General features: G+C 50.7%; 1 protein-coding gene across 2 annotated transcripts in view; it reads left to right on the forward strand.

Annotated features, from left to right (window-relative positions):
- The window catches only part of ZRANB3 (zinc finger RANBP2-type containing 3), a 271,436-nt gene that overhangs the window by 227,703 nt on the left and 21,580 nt on the right, over nucleotides 1-22,153 (forward strand). For both annotated transcript variants that reach the window (XM_040440742.1, XM_040440743.1), the window contains 2 exons: nucleotides 2,200-2,291; nucleotides 7,258-7,359. In XM_040440742.1, the coding sequence (XP_040296676.1) occupies nucleotides 2,200-2,291; nucleotides 7,258-7,359 (194 nt within the window). The remainder of the gene's footprint in view (nucleotides 1-2,199; nucleotides 2,292-7,257; nucleotides 7,360-22,153) is intronic.

A 22,153-nucleotide genomic window follows, 5' to 3' on the forward strand; every position in this document is an offset into this window, starting at 1 on the left:
GGTCTTTCTCTCCTCCCTGAGCTCTCTGGTCTTTCTCTCCTCCCTGAGCTCTCTGGTCCTTCTCTCCCTCCTGAGGTCTCTGGTCTTTCTCTCCCCCCTGAGGTCTCTGGTCTTTCTCTCCCCCCTGAGGTCTCTGGTCTTTCTCTCCCCCCTGAGGTCTCTGGTCTTTCTCTCCCCCCTGAGGTCTCTGGTCTCTTTCTCCCCCCTGAGGTCTCTGGTCTCTCTCTCCCCACTGAGATCTCTGGTCTCTCTCTCCCCACTGAGGTCTCTGGTCCTTCTCTCCCCCCTGAGGTCTCTGGTCTTTCTCTCCCCCCTGAGGTCTCTGGTCTTTCTCTCCCCCCTGAGGTCTCTGGTCTTTCTCTCCCCCCTGAGGTCTCTGGTCTTTCTCTCCCCCCTGAGGTCTCTGGTCTCTTTCTCCCCCCTGAGGTCTCTGGTCTCTTTCTCCCCCCTGAGGTCTCTGGTCTCTCTCCCCCCCTGAGCTCTCTGGTCCTTCTCTCCCCCCTGAGGTCTCTGGTCTTTCTCTCCCCCCTGAGGTCTCTGGTTTTCATTTTCTTCTAGTCCCTTGGTATCTTTTGTCTCAGCTTCCTTCTCTTGTCTTTTTTCTTGCTCTTTTTTTTTCTATGTAAACTCTCTTCTCTCGTTTGTCTACTTTGACAGATACTTTCTTATCTTTATTTTATTTGTTCGGTTCTTCGTTCCCTATTTTCTCACTCTCTTGTTAAATGATGTCTTTTGATGTTGAGGTTGTTGTGTCATATTTTTCTCATTTCCCTGCCTGTCAATCATCTTGCTGCTTGTGCTGTCGTGTTTAGCTCCATTTACCTCTATGTTACATTGCGTTCTTTCTCCTCTCTGCCACAACCGTCTGTTCATTTCTGTTGTCCTGATGGGGATTTTGCAGGGCTTTTGAGCTATGTAGGGTTACAACTATCGTGAGGGAGCATCCTCTCTTATCAGGTTCTCTTCTGACCTGCTTTCTTATTAGGTTCTCTCCATTACCTGCTGTCTTATCAGGTTCTCTCCTTCACCTGCTGTCTTATCAGGTTCTCTCCTTCACCTGCTGTCTTATCAGGTTCTCTCCATTACCTGCTTTCTTATCAGGTTCTCTCCTTCACCTGCTGTCTTATCAGGTTCTCTCTTTCACCTGCTGTCTTGTGCGTCTCAGTCCTTTATCTGCTATTTTTACTTGCTCTCGTATAAGTTTCTGCTGTCTCATGGTGCTCTCTTTCACCTGCTCTGTTATAAAGCTCTCTCCTTCACCTGCTCTCTTATCAGGCTTTCTCCTTCACCTGCTCTCTTATCGGGCTTTCTCCTTCACCTGCTCTCTTATAGGGCTTTCTCCTTCACCTGCTCTCTTATAGGGCTTTCTCCTTCACCTGCTCTCTTATCGCGCTTTCTCCTTCACCTGCTCTCTTATCGGGCTTTCTCCTTCACCTGCTCTCTTATCGGGCTTTCTCCTTCACCTGCTCTCTTATCGCGCTTTCTCCTTCACCTGCTCTCTTATCGCGCTTTCTCCTTCACCTGCTCTCTTATCGCGCTTTCTCCTTCACCTGCTCTCTTATCGGGCTTTTTCCTTCACCTGCTCTCTTATCGCGCTTTCTCCTTCACCTGCTCTCTTATCGGGCTTTCTCCTTCACCTGCTCTCTTATTGGGCTTTCGCCTTCACCTGCTCTCTTATCAGCGTCTCTTCTTTAACTGCTCTCTTACTGGCCTGAGTCCTTCTGCCCCATCTGAATAGGCCCTCTTTTTACCCCAATGTCAGTTTTTGTCTGTCTCTCTTGTCCTACATCTTTCTTTACCTCTTTTCCTTTGCTGTGCTTTTTTTCCAGTCGCTCTTTGTTGCTTTGTTTTCTTTGGTCTACTTCCCCTGCTTTATTTTGCTCACTTTTGCTGCTCTTGCCGTTTCGTTCTTGCGCTTGTGCTTCCTTGCCTTGATCTTTGCCCTCACTTCTCCCTGCTTTGTTCTTTACTTGTCCTCACTTTCATTGCTGTCCCCGAGCTCTCACTTTTCAACCTCCCCCATACACACACTTTAATTTCAGCTCCCTCTCTCCACGCTCTCATATTTTTATGAGCTCCCTTCACCTCCCCCACCTCTCGCTTCTTCTCCCAGTAAAGTGTTTTCCCTGGTGGCAGCACGCTCTGTATACAGCATCCCACATCCATACTCACTGCCCTACATATTGTGCTTCATTGCAGAGCATTGTCACAACTCCACTTGTTTCCCCGTGTATGATGGATTAATGTTCTGTGCCAGCAGGCATACGGACCGCATCTATTTATATAGCAAGGTAAGTACACAGCCGGGGTGTTAGAGGCTCGCAGATTCTAAGGAAATAAAATAAGACGTGGAGAAGTGAGCCGCTTATTGTCTCCTTGATATTTGAACACCTCCGGTGTCAGCTGGGATTGCAGTTTATTGAATTAAAAAGCCGCGTTGTCTCCTCTGCCAGAGACGAGATTAATGATGATCTGTGGGAATCTTTCCATCATCTCTTCCCAACACCTCGAGTTCACAATTCTGCCCAAACCCTGCAAGGATCCCATACATTGCTGTGATGAGTCTCTTCTTAAGGTGGCCATAGACCTCTAGTAACTCAGCTATTCCTTCCAAACCCCCATACACCTGAATGCTTGGGAGTGTGCATGTGCCCTCAGTAGTCAGATGGGATAAGCTGCTTCCAGACACTTCTGGCAGCGGATATTCTCCCATTAGTACAAAAGATTGGCCATTTTGAAATTCAGCATACCTGATACTTACTTCTTTCCCCTAACCTTTTCATTTGGGATAGCATCGGGGCACCCCCATATATTAGATAGCTGGCGGATTCAGCTGACTTTGCGCTAATGTTTATGGCCAACTACAGAAAAGTAATTTTATACTGAAGATGGCCACACACAGACGGGTGAAGGATGGCCAAAACTTGCTGACCAACCAACCATGTAATGTTTTTGGGGTGTCCTGAATCCCCAATTTTATGGATCCATTAGTACTGGGAGATTGAGGAGAAAAAAAATCAAGCACTCCTAAATCTGTGGTCCCAGGGATTCGGGAACTCGTCTGAAGGACGAATTCACACAGTGTGGCACATTTGCTAAAGGTCCCCTTACACGGGACGATGATCTAGTAGATTATCGGGAAGGAAGCGTTCCTTCCAAATAATATGCTGATTGCTAGCGGAGGAGAGCGGTTTATTTACATGTAGCGATCTCCTCCATGGGGAGAAGTGATTGCTAATGCCATTGCTCTTCGCCATACAGTAGAACATGTTTGCACAGCACAATCTGCCACCGGGAAACAATCTTTTGTGCTGCGCGAACGCTCGGGTAATCAGCGGTGCATTTACACCGCAAGATCATCGCTAACAAACGTTACTAGTAACGCTCGTTAGCAATAATCTGTTCAATTGTCGGCCCCTGTAAAGAGCCTTTTATACAGTTTTTTTTTACGCCCCCTTGCGCTGCCATAAGATTCATCTAGTTTATGAAGGGGCATGCGCCTCGTCATAAATTAGGGGCATCTGTGGCAGTCCATGCACCGGACAAAAAAACGACTCCAGCACCAGGCAGGCTTAGTTTTTCACCAACGCTAAAGCCTGTTTCCTGGCGTAAATGTTAGTAAATTTTCCAGGGCTCCTGCTCCGCCGGAAAGAAGTGTGCATGCTAGGAGTCATAGTATAAGCACAGCTGCAGTGCCAGAAGTTGCTGATCCCTGATTTACATGAAGCACATTCAGGCTTTGTGGCGGAAATGCTATGGCACCATGTGTGAATCCACCCTTAGGGTATGTTTTCCACACTGAAATCCGTACTTAAAGTGTAACACTCATTTCAGTTTCTTTTTAATATAGTGTAGGGACAGTGATATTAAACATTTTCGACGTTTGTTTTAGAAAACAGAATCCGCGTTTTGCTGAGTGCTTCAGATGCCTGTGTGTAACATACAGAGGCTTCCAGCCGCCTCTTGTTGCCCCGGTCCCTGACTAGGTACATGTGCCCTATCACTGCCCATCACCCTGCCTATCAGACACACACAGGCATCTTCAGCGCTCTGTAAAACGCTGAAGACAGACTCTCCATAGGAACACACAGTAAGAGCTTTCCTATGAAGACTCTTTAATGGCTATGTACACCTTCAGGGGGCAATTTTTATTAATGATTGCATTTTACTCATTTCGGGCTAAAAATCTTTTTTTCAGTTGGTCTTTTTTAATAATATTGAGCTTTTCTGTCACAAAGGGTTAGAACGGTTTTCCAACATTTTAATACTGATCAGGGTAGGTCATCAGTATCTGATCGGTGGGAGTCCAACACCCAGGATCCCCGACGATCAGCTGTTTTGAGAAGTCAGCAGCGCTCCTGTGAGCGCTGCTACCTTCTCGCAGTAAACCAAGCACAGCGTCGTGCATTGTATAGTGGCCGTGCTTGGTATTGCAGCTCAGCCCCATTCACTTGAATGGGGCTGAGCTGCTTCTAGGCCACGTGAACGATGAACGTGACATCACTGTCCTAGGAAAAGCTGAGAGAAGGCTCCGGCGCTCACAGCGAGCGTTGCTACCTTCTCAAACAGCTGATAGGCAGGGGTCCCGGGTGTCGGACCTAACACAGATAGGGTACTGATAACATATCCCAAGGATAGGTCATCATTATAAAAATCTCGGAAAACCTCTTTAACTGTCTAGCTGTATGAATCGTACTTTCATGGTAGGCCAGTCATTTGATAACCCTTCGCTCTAAATTACTAAAAGGTCATAAACACTTAAGCCGTATACTTATCAGTAAGATGAGAATTTAGCTATAATGAGTGTTTATAAGGTCGGAGATAAGGAGCCAGCAGTCTAGTTGCCTGACGGAACACAAAAAAAATACAGATTCTGCTAGTAGAGAATCTCAAGGCTGTACAGAGAAAGAGACTCAAAATTTTTAATAAAGACCAACCGAAAAAAATATTTTTAGCTTAAAGTATAACTGTCTTATATATATATTTTTTTTGTATTGGATTGTGGTGATTAATATCACCTTGGTGGCCCTATTTCAACTTTTCACTGTGTATTCAATTACCCCTTAATTCCACATTTTTGTTCCCTGTACTGCCTACTTTTACCTGTGCTTAAAATAAGGTTGCTAGGCATGGTCTGTCTATCTGTTTAAGGACGGAGCACGCAGAAGCAGGCTGCATGCAAGGTCAGATTACTGACAGCCAGGTCCTCCCCAGCAGCTGATAACAGTGCCTGGGCTGTGTGCACTTCTCCCTGTCCCTGCACTTGGCAGACGCTCCCTCACTCAGCAGAGCTGGAGAATGCAGAGTGGAAGCAGCGCAGACCAGGAAGGGAGATCTGCCATCTGCTCAGTGTATAAATGAAAGCAACATGTGGTAAGAGGACCCCTTTGTGCTGCAGGAGATTAACCCTTTAGGAGGGAGAGCTCTGGTTACTGACACTTTTGGGGGGCTATTGTTACTGGCTAGTGAGGGCAGGCGGGATTAGCCTCAGGGTGAGGGCAGTGGCGGCCATCTTAACTGAATAGTGAAATTGCAGTTTTATGCAGACTGGTTGCTAAGGGCTGAATCTTATTAAATATGGGGTAAGTCAGTCTAATTCTGGAATATCATGTTATTAGTAACTACATATATGAAAATTGAAATTGGGGTCTAAATGTGACAGTTATCCTTTAAACGGAGTACGACGTGATAAAAAAAAAATTGCCCCCAACTGTACATAGTCTTTAAACTGAAACAGCAGTTACACTTTAAGAAAGAAAAAGATTAATCTAAGTGGATAAAATAAAAAAAAATGAAAGAATGAAAGTGAATCTGCATGGTGGGCGACTGCCTGTAGATTAGCCCCTTTGATTGGGGCCAAATCTGCAGGTTGATCTGCGACAATACAACCTGCAAAACCCGATACAGAAATGCAAGGGTCGGCAATGCTGTCATCCATGTTTCCGACTATCTGTATGATGCTGTTCTTTTGGATCATTAGACCTGCAGCCGGACAAAAATTTGACTGTTTAAGGCCCCTTTCACACGGGCGAGTATTCCGCGCGGATGCGATGCGTGAGGTGAACGCATTGCACCCGCACTGAATACTGACCCATTAATTTCTATGGGGCTGTTCACATGAGCGGTGATTTTCACGCATCACTTGTGCGTTGCGTGAAAATCGCAGCATGCTCTATATTCTGCGTTTTTCACGCAACGCAGGCCCCATAGAAGTGAATGGGGTTGCGAGAAAATCGCAAGCATCCGCAAGCAAGTGCGGATGCGGTGCGATTTTCACGCACGGTTGCTAGGAGACTATCGGGATGGAGACCCGATCATTATTATTTTCCCTTATAACATGGTTATAAGGGAAAATAATAGCATTCTGAATACAGAATGCATAGTAAAACAGCGCTGGAGGGGTTAAAAAAATTAAAAATAATTTAACTTACCTTAGTCCACTTGATCGCGGCCCCGGCATCTCCTTCTGTCTCCTTTGTTGAATAGGACCTGTGGTGAGCATTAATTACAGGAACAGGACCTTTGATGACATCACTCCGATCATCACATGGTACGTCACATGATCTTTTACCATGTAAATCACCATGGTAAAAGATCATGTGATGTACCATGTGATGACCGGAGTGACGTCATCAAAGGTCCTGTTCCTATAATTAATGCTCACCACAGGTCCTATTCAACAAAGGAGACAGAAGGAGATGCCGGGGCCGCGATCAAGTGGACTAAGGTGAGTTAAATTATTTTTAATTTTTTTTTAACCCCTCCAGCGCTGTTTTACTATGCATTCTGTATTCAGAATGCTATTATTTTCCCTTATAACCATGTTATAAGGGGAAATAATACAATCTACAGAACACCGATGCCAAGCCCGAACTTCTGTGAAGAAGTTCGGGTTTGGGTACCAAACATGCGTGATTTTTCTCACGCGAGTGCAAAACGCATTACAATGTTTTGCACTCGCGCGGAAAAATCACGGGTGTTCCCGCAACGCACCCGCACATTTTCCCGCAACGCCCGTATGAAAGAGGCCTTATACTGTGGTGAAAACAAAGCTCCGTCTGTGTTCAGAATACTTTTTTTTTCCCATTTACAATAATTGTTCTTCTGGCAGAAATGTCCGAGCTCCAGGTTTATTCCTGATGATTAGGACTAAGCACTTTACGTTAAATGTTTTCCGCTAAGGAGGCGCAGCGACAAACCTCTCAATAATGTACGAATCTCGTCGTTAACGCCCTAAACCCGTGTTTATCTCTTCAGGATGGAGAGCCACTGAGCTGTAATTTCATTCCTTTGGATATTAAACTGGAAAACTGGGATGATCTACCTGAAGCCATGCAGCAGAAACCGAACCGATCCCTGGTAAGCAAAGTCGTTTGTAAAGTGGGTTAATGAGGGGGATGCAGGCGGGGGATTTTATCTGCTCTGTCAGAAGGCATCAGAATTTCTCTACCAGACAGACAGGCACCGGCTCTGTAATCGCTCAGAACTTGTTGTGTGTTTTTTATAACTTTTATTAAACTTTTCACTGTGACGTCTGGTGTCTGAGCTGGATAAATATCCCTCCAGGGTAGGCACGTTCTGCAGGCACCTAGTAGCTTGCCATGCTTATAGGTTGTTCATCAGCAGTATGGACCACTCAGACCAACTGACAGCGCCATATGGATGATGGGGGGAGCAGTGCGACATACCTGGAGTGATGGGCATGCAGGTTGCATGGCAAAAGAATTCAGAGTTTTAACCTTTGCAACTTTTGCAGGAGTCCAGAAGAATGCCCTGGTCTCCCTGCAGTAAATGCTCCTCAGCCCCTGACAATCTGCTTTTAGTGACAGCTCTCCTGATTGGATGCTAGAACTGTCACTCACTGGAGAGGGGAAGGGCTAGGAAGCCTTCAGCTCAAATATCCCAGGACCCCCCCCCCCCCCCCCCCCCATGTGAAAGGACCTCCTCCTGGACACCAGGACAATAAAAACATCAATTTCTCTGTCATGCAATCTGCATGACCATCGCACAAGGTATTGTTTGCTTTGCTCCATTACCTGTATAGTGCTGTCAGCAGTATTGTGGGGTCAGAACTGCTGACTGCCTCCTGTTTAAAGAATACCACTCCTTTCTTGTCTGCTCCCAACCACCCTTTGCATTCTTTATGGGTTATCAGTCCTGATTGTGCATTAATATTGAGGACAGAATCTGTCATTCCTAAAATATGACCATACAGAAATGATTGGCCCCTTAAAAGGACTATTTTCATCAGGACAGCCTCTGTCCATTTGCCCTGTTCGGTCAACGGAGGAAAATTTATCAAAAATAGTGCATGAAAAGTGGAGATCAGGTTCCTGCTCCTCTCTTTTATCTGAAGCTGTTTGGAGTGCATTCACACATTGCGTTTAAACCATCTTTTGTGCTGCACAAAACGGCGTCCTTTTTATTTTTTTCAAAATCAGTGCAAGTGCTACAAATGAACCATGTCCTTAAGACGTCTTCCAGTTTTTCTCATGCACTAGTTTTGCTAAGTGCCATGTTGACCCCCAAACTGCATAGTGTTAATGTAGAAGTAAAAATTGGAGGGTGCACCCTGTCACCTGTAGTTTAGGAGGCTCTTTACACCAACTATTGTAACCTCTTCAGCTGGCCATAAACTGTACGGTTCCCATTAGTGATTAAACCTGGTGACCGTTATCGATAATGGTTGCATTTGTATACAATATGTGCCCTTGCACGGTTCATGGACTGTCCAAGATTAGAAAACCATGGCTGCTTTCTTCTGAAAACAGTGCCACACCTGTCCACGGGTTATGTGTGGTATTGCAGCTCAGCCCATTTAACCTTAATGGAGCTGAGCTGCATTACCAGACACAAAATTACAAAATAGCGTGGTCATAATAGGCAGAAAGATGCTCAAAACCCCATATGCTGTTGCTCATATATAATCAGTAGAGCAAATCCTGCACATGTGATCCGCTGCTAACAGCAATCCCCAGCAAAAATGCATGCAACGGTGAGCCAAATGTGTGGATGTAATTGGCTATATAAAGCAAACATTTACAAAGAAAAAGTGGTGCACTACAATGGAAAATGCAACTGACAATATATGGCTAAACCCTCACACTGATATTAAAATGAGACTTTCGCCAATATATTCTTATATCAAGAACATACCGGAGCCCGTGCACCACGTCAAGGTCTCTCAAAGTGGCACAGGACCGAACACTAACCTATCTATGCCATATAAGCAATTACGGACAGGGATTACGGCATAGAGTCCGACACACAGCCAACAACTCCCAGTTACCTCCAGCGTCAAATCACACATGCAATGGGAGGCCTGCGTCACATGAGCCGGTGGTAGGTGGGACTCGCAGCCTCCTCCCTTCTCCCATTGTATGTGTGATTTCCCAATAAAATATATAAACAATAAATAAATTAACATATCACATATTGCCACGTCCGAAAAGTCCAAACTATTAAAATATTCTCCTATGTGGTGAACGCCGTAACAGGAAAAAAAATTTTTTTTTTCAAAAATGAAAATGCACAGAATATCGGTTTAAGGCGACTTTCACACTGGCGTTTCTGGGTCCGCTTGTGAGATCCGTTTCAGGGCTCTCACAAGCGGCCCAAAACCGATCAGTTTAGCCCCAATGCATTCTGAATGGATAAGGATCCGCTCAGAATGCATCAGTTTGGCTCCGTTCAGCCTCCATTCCGCTCTGGAGGCGGACACCAAAACGCTGCTTGCAGCGTTTTGATGTCCGCCTGACAATGCAGAGCCAAATTTGATCCGTCCTGACTTACAATGTAAGTCAATGGGGACGGATCCGTTTTCACTGACACAATATGGTGCAATTGAAAACGGATCCGCCTCCCATTGACTTTCAGTGTAAGTCAAAACGGATCCGTTTGCATTATCATGAACAAAAAAAAAAAATGTTTTTTTTTTTATATATATTTTTTGGGTTCATGGTAATGCAAACGGATCCGCTCTGAACGGATACAAGCGTTTGCATTATAGGTGCGGATCCGTCTGTGCAGACACCAGACGGATCCGCGCCTAACGCAGGTGTGAAAGTAGCCTAAGTTATTGGCTTTCGGCCTGAAAGTTCACAGGTTATCAGTATCAGTCGATCCCTAACGGTAAATACCCTGCATGCTGCCTGTACATATGATGGCCCTGTAAGGTGCGCCATGCAGCTTAGGATAGGTCATCGATATCTCAACGTCGGGGGCTGACTTCTGGGACCCCCCACCCCGCTAATCAGTTGTTTGAAGCGGACGTGGTGCTCAAGGAAGCGCTGCAGCCTCTTCGTAACTGTGACGTCACACAGCCTTTCTGCAGCTAAGTGGGATTGAACTGCAGTACCACTGACAGCCACTATACAGGGTATGGCACTGTGGCTGGTCGGCCATCAATTTAGAATCCCAGAGAACCCCTTTAAATCTCAGTGTCCGGATCACAGGGAGATGCTAGAAGTAGATGCGGAGTAAAGACAATGCAGCAAATATACAGACTCGACAGGTCCACTAATCATCTTATGCAGCCCATATTCAGTTTCCATGGTAACCATATATTAGGGCTTGTCTATGGAGAATATATTCTCTACATCTGTGTATATACAAGACAGATGGGGCCCATTTATGAGCTCCATAATCGGTAGATCTGCAGGACGGGGGTGTTCTCACCCCTCCTCTTCCAGTCTTTAGTATCACCCTGCACATTTAATATGGACAAGTACCACAATTATTTAGCATTATATTCAGGTGCCGCAAATTGTGTTCAGATTTTGGAAGTTGCGCAGGACAGTAATTAATCTGCTTTGGTCGCCCATAATCACTGTGAAGCCACCATGAAATACAGATCAAGAGAGACAAGCTGCATGATGAGCTTATATAGAAGACTCCAGTTGCTAAGCAAGTAGATCCCTAGCAACCATACTGTCAAATGATTGAAATTATCTGATCATATTTTCTTACCTTGGGGGCTACATCTGTGCTACTGTAGCTTGTGTTCTACCTCCGCATGCACCCCATGGATTAGTGAGGGTGGCTCCTCTCAGTGTTTTCTTAGAGGAAACGCCTGGTCATCCTATCAGTGATCTGTTTCTAGATTCCACCAGTGCATTTAGAGAAGATGAACCATCCAGGTCATCAACATTACTATAAAGCAAGGAAGAAGCATCAACACTTCCTACAGCATCCACTCTGCGCCCTCACACCAGAATCTACACCTCCGCTCTGCTCCCTCACACCAGAATCTATACCTCCGCTCTGCTCCCTTACACCAGAATCTACACCTCCGCTCTGCTCCCTCACACCAGAATCTACACCTCCGCTCTGCTCCCTCACACCAGAATCTACACCTCCGCTCTGCTCCCTCACACCAGAATCTACACCTCCGCTCTGCTCCCTCACCCCAGAATCTACACCTCCGCTCTGCTCCCTCACACCAGAATCTACACCTCCGCTCTGCTCCCTCACCCCAGAATCTACACCTCCGCTCTGCGCCCTCACACCAGAATCTACACCTCCGCTCTGCTCCCTCACACCAGAATCTACACCTCCGCTCTGCTCCCTCACACCAGAATCTACACCTCCGCTCTGCGCCCTCACCCCAGAATCTACACCTCCGCTCTGCTCCCTCACACCAGAATCTACACCTCCGCTCTGCTCCCTCACCCCAGAATCTACACCTCCGCTCTGCTCCCTCACACCAGAATCTACACCTCCGCTCTGCTCCCTCACACCAGAATCTACACCTCCGCTCTGCTCCCTCACCCCAGAATCTACACCTCCGCTCTGCGCCCTCACACCAGAATCTACACCTCCGCTCTGCGCCCTCACACCAGAATCTACACCTCCGCTCTGCTCCCTCACACCAGAATCTACACCTCCGCTCTGCTCCCTCACCCCAGAATCTACACCTCCGCTCTGCTCCCTCACCCCAGAATCTACACCTCCGCTCTGCTCCCTCACACCAGAATCTACACCTCCGCTCTGCTCCCTCACACCAGAATCTACACCTCCGCTCTGCTCCCTCACACCAGAATCTACACCTCCGCTCTGCGCCCTCACCCCAGAATCTACACCTCCGCTCTGCTCCCTCACACCAGAATCTACACCTCCGCTCTGCTCCCTCACACCAGAATCTACACCTCCGCTCTGCTCCCTCACACCAGAATCTACACCTCCGCTCTGCTCCCTCACACCAGAATCTACACCTCCGCTCTGCGCCCTCACCCCAGAATCTACACCTCCGCTCTGCTCCCTCACACCAGAATCTACACCTCCGCTCTGCTCCCTCACCCCAGAATCTACACCTCCGCTCTGCTCCCTCACCCCAGAATCTACACCTCCGCTCTGCGCCCTCACACCAGAATCTACACCTCCGCTCTGCTCCCTCACACCAGAATCTATACCTCCGCTCTGCTCCCTTACACCAGAATCTACACCTCCGCTCTGCTCCCTCACACCAGAATCTACACCTCCGCTCTGCGCCCTCACACCAGAATCTACACCTCCGCTCTGCTCCCTCACACCAGAATCTACACCTCCGCTCTGCTCCCTCACACCAGAATCTACACCTCCGCTCTGCGCCCTCACACCAGAATCTATACCTCTGCTCTGCGCCCTCACACCAGAATCTACACCTCCGCTCTGCTCCCTCACCCCAGAATCTACACCTCCGCTCTGCTCCCTCACACCAGAATCTACACCTCCGCTCTGCGCCCTCACACCAGAATCTACACCTCCGCTCTGCTCCCTCACACCAGAATCTACACCTCCGCTCTGCTCCCTCACACCAGAATCTACACCTCCGCTCTGCGCCCTCACACCAGAATCTATACCTCTGCTCTGCGCCCTCACACCAGAATCTACACCTCCGCTCTGCTCCCTCACCCCAGAATCGACACCTCCGCTCTGCTCCCTCACACCAGAATCTACACCTCCGCTCTGCTCCCTCACACCAGAATCTACACCTCCGCTCTGCTCCCTCACACCAGAATCTACACCTCCGCTCTGCTCCCTCACCCCAGAATCTACACCTCCGCTCTGCTCCCTCACCCCAGAATCTACACCTCCGCTCTGCTCCCTCACCCCAGAATCTACACCTCCGCTCTGCTCCCTCACACCAGAATCTACACCTCCGCTCTGCTCCCTCACACCAGAATCTACACCTCCGCTCTGCGCCCTCACACCAGAATCTACACCTCCGCTCTGCTCCCTCACCCCAGAATCTACACCTCCGCTCTGCTCCCTCACACCAGAATCTACACCTCCGCTCTGCTCCCTCACACCAGAATCTACACCTCCGCTCTGCTCCCTCACACCAGAATCTACACCTCCGCTCTGCTCCCTCACACCAGAATCTACACCTCCGCTCTGCTCCCTCACCCCAGAATCTACACCTCCGCTCTGCTCCCTCACACCAGAATCTACACCTCCGCTCTGCTCCCTCACACCAGAATCTACACCTCCGCTCTGCTCCCTCACACCAGAATCTACACCTCCGCTCTGCTCCCTCACACCAGAATCTACACCTCCGCTCTGCTCCCTCACACCAGAATCTACAGCTCCGCTCTGCTCCCTCACACCAGAATCTACACCTCCGCTCTGCTCCCTCACACCAGAATCTACACCTCCGCTCTGCTCCCTCACACTCGAATCTACACCTCCGCTCTGCTCCCTCACCCCAGAATCTACACCTCCGCTCTGCTCCCTCACACCAGAATCTACACCTCCGCTCTGCTCCCTTACACTAGAATCTACACCTCCGCTCTGCTCCCTCACACCAGAATCTACACCTCCGCTCTGCTCCCTCACCCCAGAATCTACACCTCCGCTCTGCTCCCTCACACCAGAATCTACACCTCCGCTCTGCTCCCTCACACCAGAATCTACACCTCCGCTCTGCTCCCTCACACCAGAATCTACACCTCCGCTCTGCTCCCTCACACCAGAATCTACACCTCCGCTCTGCTCCCTCACACCAGAATCTACACCTCCGCTCTGCGCCCTCACACCAGAATCTACACCTCCGCTCTGCTCCCTCACACCAGAATCTACACCTCCGCTCTGCTCCCTCACACCAGAATCTACACCTCCGCTCTGCTCCCTCACCCCAGAATCTACACCTCCGCTCTGCGCCCTCACACCAGAATCTACACCTCCGCTCTGCTCCCTCACACCAGAATCTACACCTCCGCTCTGCTCCCTCACACCAGAATCTACACCTCCGCTCTGCTCCCTCACACCAGAATCTACACCTCCGCTCTGCTCCCTCACACCAGAATCTACACCTCCGCTCTGCTCCCTCACACCAGAATCTACACCTCCGCTCTGCTCCCTCACACCAGAATCTACACCTCCGCTCTGCTCCCTCACACCAGAATCTACACCTCCGCTCTGCTCCCTCACACCAGAATCTACACCTCCGCTCTGCTCCCTCACACCAGAATCTACACCTCCGCTCTGCTCCCTCACACCAGAATCTACACCTCCGCTCTGCTCCCTCACACCAGAATCTACACCTCCGCTCTGCTCCCTCACCCCAGAATCTACACCTCCGCTCTGCTCCCTCACACTAGAATCTACACCTCCGCTCTGCTCCCTCACACCAGAATCTACACCTCCGCTCTGCTCCCTCACACCAGAATCTACACCTCCGCTCTGCGCCCTCACACCAGAATCTACACCTCCGCTCTGCTCCCTCACACCAGAATCTACACCTCCGCTCTGCTCCCTCACACCAGAATCTACACCTCCGCTCTGCTCCCTCACCCCAGAATCTACACCTCCGCTCTGCTCCCTCACACTAGAATCTACACCTCCGCTCTGCTCCCTCACACCAGAATCTACACCTCCGCTCTGCTCCCTCACACCAGAATCTACACCTCCGCTCTGCTCCCTCACACCAGAATCTACACCTCCGCTCTGCTCCCTCACACTCGAATCTACACCTCCGCTCTGCTCCCTCACCCCAGAATCTACACCTCCGCTCTGCTCCCTCACACTCGAATCTACACCTCCGCTCTGCTCCCTCACCCCAGAATCTACACCTCCGCTCTGCTCCCTCACCCCAGAATCTACACCTCCGCTCTGCTCCCTCACACCAGAATCTACCCCTCCGCTCTGCTCCCTCACACCAGAATCTACACCTCCGCTCTGCGCCCTCACACCAGAATCTACACCTCCGCTCTGCTCCCTCACACCAGAATCTACACCTCCGCTCTGCTCCCTCACACCAGAATCTACACCTCCGCTCTGCGCCCTCACACCAGAATCTACACCTCCGCTCTGCGCCCTCACACCAGAATCTACACCTCCGCTCTGCTCCCTCACACCAGAATCTACACCTCCGCTCTGCTCCCTCACACCAGAATCTACACCTTCGCTCTGCTCCCTCACACCAGAATCTACACCTCCGCTCTGCTCCCTCACACCAGAATCTACACCTCCGCTCTGCTCCCTCACACCAGAATCTACACCTCCGCTCTGCTCCCTCACACCAGAATCTACACCTCCGCTCTGCTCCCTCACACCAGAATCTACACCTCCGATCTGCTCCCTCACACCAGAATCTACACCTCCGCTCTGCTCCCTCACACCAGAATCTACACCTCCGCTCTGCTCCCTCACACCAGAATCTACACCTCCGCTCTGCTCCCTCACACCAGAATCTACACCTCCGCTCTGCTCCCTCACACCAGAATCTACACCTCCGCTCTGCTCCCTCACACCAGAATCTACACCTCCGCTCTGCGCCCTCACCCCAGAATCTACACCTCCGCTCTGCTCCCTCACACCAGAATCTACACCTCCGCTCTGCTCCCTCACCCCAGAATCTACACCTCCGCTCTGCTCCCTCACCCCAGAATCTACACCTCCGCTCTGCTCCCTCACACCAGAATCTACACCTCCGCTCTGCTCCCTCACACCAGAATCTACACCTCCGCTCTGCGCCCTCACACCAGAATCTACACCTCCGCTCTGCTCCCTCACACCAGAATCTATACCTCCGCTCTGCTCCCTCACACCAGAATCTACACCTCCGCTCTGCGCCCTCACACCAGAATCTACACCTCCGCTCTGCTCCCTCACACCAGAATCTACACCTCCGCTCTGCTCCCTCACACCAGAATCTACACCTCCGCTCTGCTCCCTCACCCCAGAATCTACACCTCCGCTCTGCTCCCTCACACCAGAATCTACACCTCCGCTCTGCTCCCTCACACCAGAATCTACACCTCCGCTCTGCTCCCTCACACCAGAATCTACACCTCCGCTCTGCTCCCTCACACCAGAATCTACACCTCCGCTCTGCGCCCTCACACCAGAATCTACACCTCCGCTCTGCTCCCTCACACCAGAATCTACACCTCCGCTCTGCTCCCTCACACCAGAATCTACACCTCCGCTCTGCGCCCTCACCCCAGAATCTACACCTCCGCTCTGCTCCCTCACACCAGAATCTACACCTCCGCTCTGCTCCCTCACCCCAGAATCTACACCTCCGCTCTGCTCCCTCACCCCAGAATCTACACCTCCGCTCTGCTCCCTCACACCAGAATCTACACCTCCGCTCTGCGCCCTCACACCAGAATCTACACCTCCGCTCTGCTCCCTCACACCAGAATCTACACCTCCGCTCTGCTCCCTCACCCCAGAATCTACACCTCCGCTCTGCGCCCTCACACCAGAATCTACACCTCCGCTCCCTCACCCCAGAATCTACACCTCCGCTCTGCTCCCTCACACCAGAATCTACACCTCCGCTCTGCTCCCTCACACCAGAATCTACACCTCCGCTCTGCTCCCTCACATCAGAATCTACACCTCCGCTCTGCTCCCTCACACCAGAATCTACACCTCCGCTCTGCTCCCTCACACCAGAATCTACACCTTCGCTCTGCTCCCTCACACCAGAATCTACACCTCCGCTCTGCTCCCTCACACCAGAATCTACACCTCCGCTCTGCTCCCTCACCCCAGAATCTACACCTCCGCTCTGCTCCCTCACACCAGAATCTACACCTCCGCTCTGCTCCCTCACACCAGAATCTACACCTCCGCTCTGCTCCCTCACCCCAGAATCTACACCTCCGCTCTGCTCCCTCACACCAGAATCTACACCTCCGCTCTGCTCCCTCACACCAGAATCTACACCTCCGCTCTGCTCCCTCACACCAGAATCTACACCTCCGCTCTGCGCCCTCACACCAGAATCTACACCTCCGCTCTGCGCCCTCACACCAGAATCTACACCTCCGCTCTGCTCCCTCACACCAGAATCTACACCTCCGCTCTGCTCCCTCACACCAGAATCTACACCTCCGCTCTGCGCCCTCACACCAGAATCTACACCTCCGCTCTGCTCCCTCACCCCAGAATCTACACCTCCGCTCTGCTCCCTCACACCAGAATCTACACCTCCGCTCTGCGCCCTCACACCAGAATCTACACCTCCGCTCTGCTCCCTCACACCAGAATCTACACCTCCGCTCTGCTCCCTCACACCAGAATCTACACCTCCGCTCTGCGCCCTCACACCAGAATCTACACCTCCGCTCTGCGCCCTCACACCAGAATCTACACCTCCGCTCTGCTCCCTCACACCAGAATCTACACCTCCGCTCTGCTCCCTCACACCAGAATCTACACCTCCGCTCTGCTCCCTCACACCAGAATCTACACCTCCGCTCTGCTCCCTCACACCAGAATCTACACCTCCGCTCTGCTCCCTCACACCAGAATCTACACCTCCGCTCTGCGCCCTCACACCAGAATCTACACCTCCGCTCTGCTCCCTCACACCAGAATCTACACCTCCGCTCTGCTCCCTCACATCAGAATCTACACCTCCGCTCTGCTCCCTCACCCCAGAATCTACACCTCCGCTCTGCGCCCTCACACCAGAATCTACACCTCCGCTCTGCTCCCTCACACCAGAATCTACACCTCCGCTCTGCTCCCTCACACCAGAATCTACACCTCCGCTCTGCTCCCTCACCCCAGAATCTACACCTCCGCTCTGCGCCCTCACACCAGAATCTACACCTCCGCTCTGCTCCCTCACACCAGAATCTACACCTCCGCTCTGCTCCCTCACATCAGAATCTACACCTCCGCTCTGCTCCCTCACCCCAGAATCTACACCTCCGCTCTGCGCCCTCACACCAGAATCTACACCTCCGCTCTGCTCCCTCACACCAGAATCTACACCTCCGCTCTGCTCCCTCACACCAGAATCTACACCTCCGCTCTGCTCCCTCACACCAGAATCTACACCTCCGCTCTGCTCCCTCACACCAGAATCTACACCTCCGCTCTGCTCCCTCACACCAGAATCTACACCTCCGCTCTGCTCCCTCACCCCAGAATCTACACCTCCGCTCTGCTCCCTCACACCAGAATCTACACCTCCGCTCTGCGCCCTCACACCAGAATCTACACCTCCGCTCTGCGCCCTCACACCAGAATCTACACCTCCGCTCTGCTCCCTCACACCAGAATCTACACCTCCGCTCTGCTCCCTCACACCAGAATCTACACCTCCGCTCTGCGCCCTCACACCAGAATCTACACCTCCGCTCTGCTCCCTCACACCAGAATCTACACCTCCGCTCTGCTCCCTCACACCAGAATCTACACCTCCGCTCTGCGCCCTCACACCAGAATCTACACCTCCGCTCTGCTCCCTCACACCAGAATCTACACCTCCGCTCTGCTCCCTCACACCAGAATCTACACCTCCGCTCTGCGCCCTCACACCAGAATCTACACCTCCGCTCTGCGCCCTCACACCAGAATCTACACCTCCGCTCTGCTCCCTCACACCAGAATCTACACCTCCGCTCTGCTCCCTCACACCAGAATCTACACCTCCGCTCTGCTCCCTCACACCAGAATCTACACCTCCGCTCTGCTCCCTCACACCAGAATCTACACCTCCGCTCTGCTCCCTCACACCAGAATCTACACCTCCGCTCTGCGCCCTCACACCAGAATCTACACCTCCGCTCTGCTCCCTCACACCAGAATCTACACCTCCGCTCTGCTCCCTCACATCAGAATCTACACCTCCGCTCTGCTCCCTCACCCCAGAATCTACACCTCCGCTCTGCGCCCTCACACCAGAATCTACACCTCCGCTCTGCTCCCTCACACCAGAATCTACACCTCCGCTCTGCTCCCTCACACCAGAATCTACACCTCCGCTCTGCTCCCTCACCCCAGAATCTACACCTCCGCTCTGCGCCCTCACACCAGAATCTACACCTCCGCTCTGCTCCCTCACACCAGAATCTACACCTCCGCTCTGCTCCCTCACATCAGAATCTACACCTCCGCTCTGCTCCCTCACCCCAGAATCTACACCTCCGCTCTGCGCCCTCACACCAGAATCTACACCTCCGCTCTGCTCCCTCACACCAGAATCTACACCTCCGCTCTGCTCCCTCACACCAGAATCTACACCTCCGCTCTGCTCCCTCACACCAGAATCTACACCTCCGCTCTGCTCCCTCACACCAGAATCTACACCTCCGCTCTGCTCCCTCACCCCAGAATCTACACCTCCGCTCTGCTCCCTCACACCAGAATCTACACCTCCGCTCTGCTCCCTCACACCAGAATCTACACCTCCGCTCTGCTCCCTCACACCAGAATCTACACCTCCGCTCTGCTCCCTCACACCAGAATCTACACCTCCGCTCTGCTCCCTCACACCAGAATCTACACCTCCGCTCTGCTCCCTCACCCCAGAATCTACAGCTCCGCTCTGCTCCCTCACCCCAGAATCTACACCTCCGCTCTGCTCCCTCACACCAGAATCTACACCTCCGCTCTGCTCCCTCACACCAGAATCTACACCTCCGCTCTGCTCCCTCACACCAGAATCTACACCTCCGCTCTGCTCCCTCACACCAGAATCTACACCTCCGCTCTGCTCCCTCACACCAGAATCTACACCTCCGCTCTGCTCCCTCACACCAGAATCTACACCTCCGCTCTGCTCCCTCACACCAGAATCTACACCTCCGCTCTGCTCCCTCACCCCAGAATCTACACCTCCGCTCTGCGCCCTCACACCAGAATCTACACCTCCGCTCTGCTCCCTCACACCAGAATCTACACCTCCGCTCTGCTCCCTCACACCAGAATCTACACCTCCGCTCTGCTCCCTCACACCAGAATCTACACCTCCGCTCTGCTCCCTCACACCAGAATCTACAACCTGACTATTTTGCCACTGTCCTCATCTACCTTCCCTCATTGGAGTCAGTGATGAAAATAGAGTACACTTCATCAGATCACATCCTGAACAACTCTGTGACTATAAGTTTTCCTAGGTGTTGGCCACCACTTGCTCCACTAGAAGACTGGACCGGAATTGCAGTGTGGCAGCAGTAGTATCGGGCCCACTGCTGCCCCCTGGAGTCTAGGCGGCCTCACATAGCCTCAACCATAACTGATGAAGGCAGTAAGCAGAAACCCTAAGGAGACCCTGTGACGATCCACCCAACTGTCCTCACAGATCCATGGGTCAGCACGAGGAAGGGCATCGGTCACTATAGTACTCTGATGGCTAACCTCCGGCACTCCAGCTGTGATGAAACTACAACTCCCAAGATGCATACTTGCTTGGCTGTTCTCAGAACTTCATAGAAATGGATGGAGCATGCTGGGAGTTGTAGTTTCACCACAGCTGGAGTGCCGGAGGTTAGCCATCACTGCTATAGTAGTATCTATTCATCAATAGTCTTAGACACCTGGACACATGTCAAGAATTACCTAGAGACCTACTGTCATGGTAGACGTAAAAAGGGTCAAAAACTAAATACACTTTATTTTTATTTTTTTTGTAAAATTTGCAACAAAATTCCTGCGCCCTTTGCTTTATTCGATGTTTGGTTGCCGCTACTTATTTTTTCTTTTTTTACTTGTGTGGTAGATAGTTCTGGTTTTTTTCGGGATGTGTGTGATTTTACACTGCTATTATGAGGTTGTTGCCTAGAGCGCAGGCGGCGCAGCTGTTTTCTGCAGGAAGCTGTGGCCCATTACAGAATGAAGGGGATTTTCAGTTTTTTTTCTGATGCTCCCTTTTGTGTGATCTGATCTTACACATCCGTAAATTACAGCGTATCAAGCTACAGCATCTCCAAGTCAGAGGGAGCCCACCCTGCCCTGACTGCCGGGGGCTCACGTGATGGCACCCGGACAAGCTTTGTCACTATGTGACAACTGTCAGTAAATGTCTACAGCACATTCTGTAAAATGTCTCACTGCTCCTGATAAATGTCTCGGATAAATGTGTAGTCTAATATAAAATAGGCACAGGCCCCCTCCATATTGAAAATATATAGAAATACTTTTTTTATTTGCTATTGGGGGTATCCACAGTTAAAAAAAACACCTGTCGGCAGGATAAACGTTATTAAACCAGGGATACCGCCTAGTAGGGTGAATCCTGCTGATCAAAATGATGCCTGTCTTGTGAAAATCGGTTGCAGCGTTCCCAAGATATAAGACTTTTATTATTTATGCAAATAAGGGCATCAGTGCACCGAGGGGCGGTGCCAGAACTGGAAGTCTGAGAACCTAGGCTCCGCCCCTCAGTGTACTAAAGTCCTCTTTGCATCAAGAATCAAAGTCTTATTTCTCGGGGACGCCACAACCGATTTTCAAAAGACAGGTATGCTTTTAATCAGCCGGATCAACACTACCGGGTAGCATTACTGGTGTAATTGGGTTGATCCTGCTGACACTTGCCCTTTAAAACAATGAACTGATTGTTACAGAATACTCCCGTAGATGTATATTAGATATAGTGAACCCCTCATGCTATTTCATTGAGTGAATGAAAATCCGCAGCTGTGTCCCCCTCATCCCCATTTAGTGGTTACCATTCCATTACAGGTCAATGAGTCACTCAATTGAATGATGCTGACAGGTCAATTGAGTTGCAGGAGAGCAGCCAGTTCCATCTGGGGTGCCCCACCCCAGATGGAACTGGCTGCTCTCCTGCAACTCAATTATTCAGAGACCGCCACCATTAAGACTTAGCCTTTATTAGCTCTATTAAAACACCCCATAGAGTGCCTTCTAAAATAGGGGTCAGGGAAGAGGGAAGGAAATCTGAACCCTGATGTTCCCTAGTCTT

The sequence above is a fragment of the Bufo bufo genome, chromosome 7, assembly GCF_905171765.1.
Source record: "Bufo bufo chromosome 7, aBufBuf1.1, whole genome shotgun sequence".
In the NCBI taxonomy this organism is placed as follows: domain Eukaryota; kingdom Metazoa; phylum Chordata; class Amphibia; order Anura; family Bufonidae; genus Bufo; species Bufo bufo.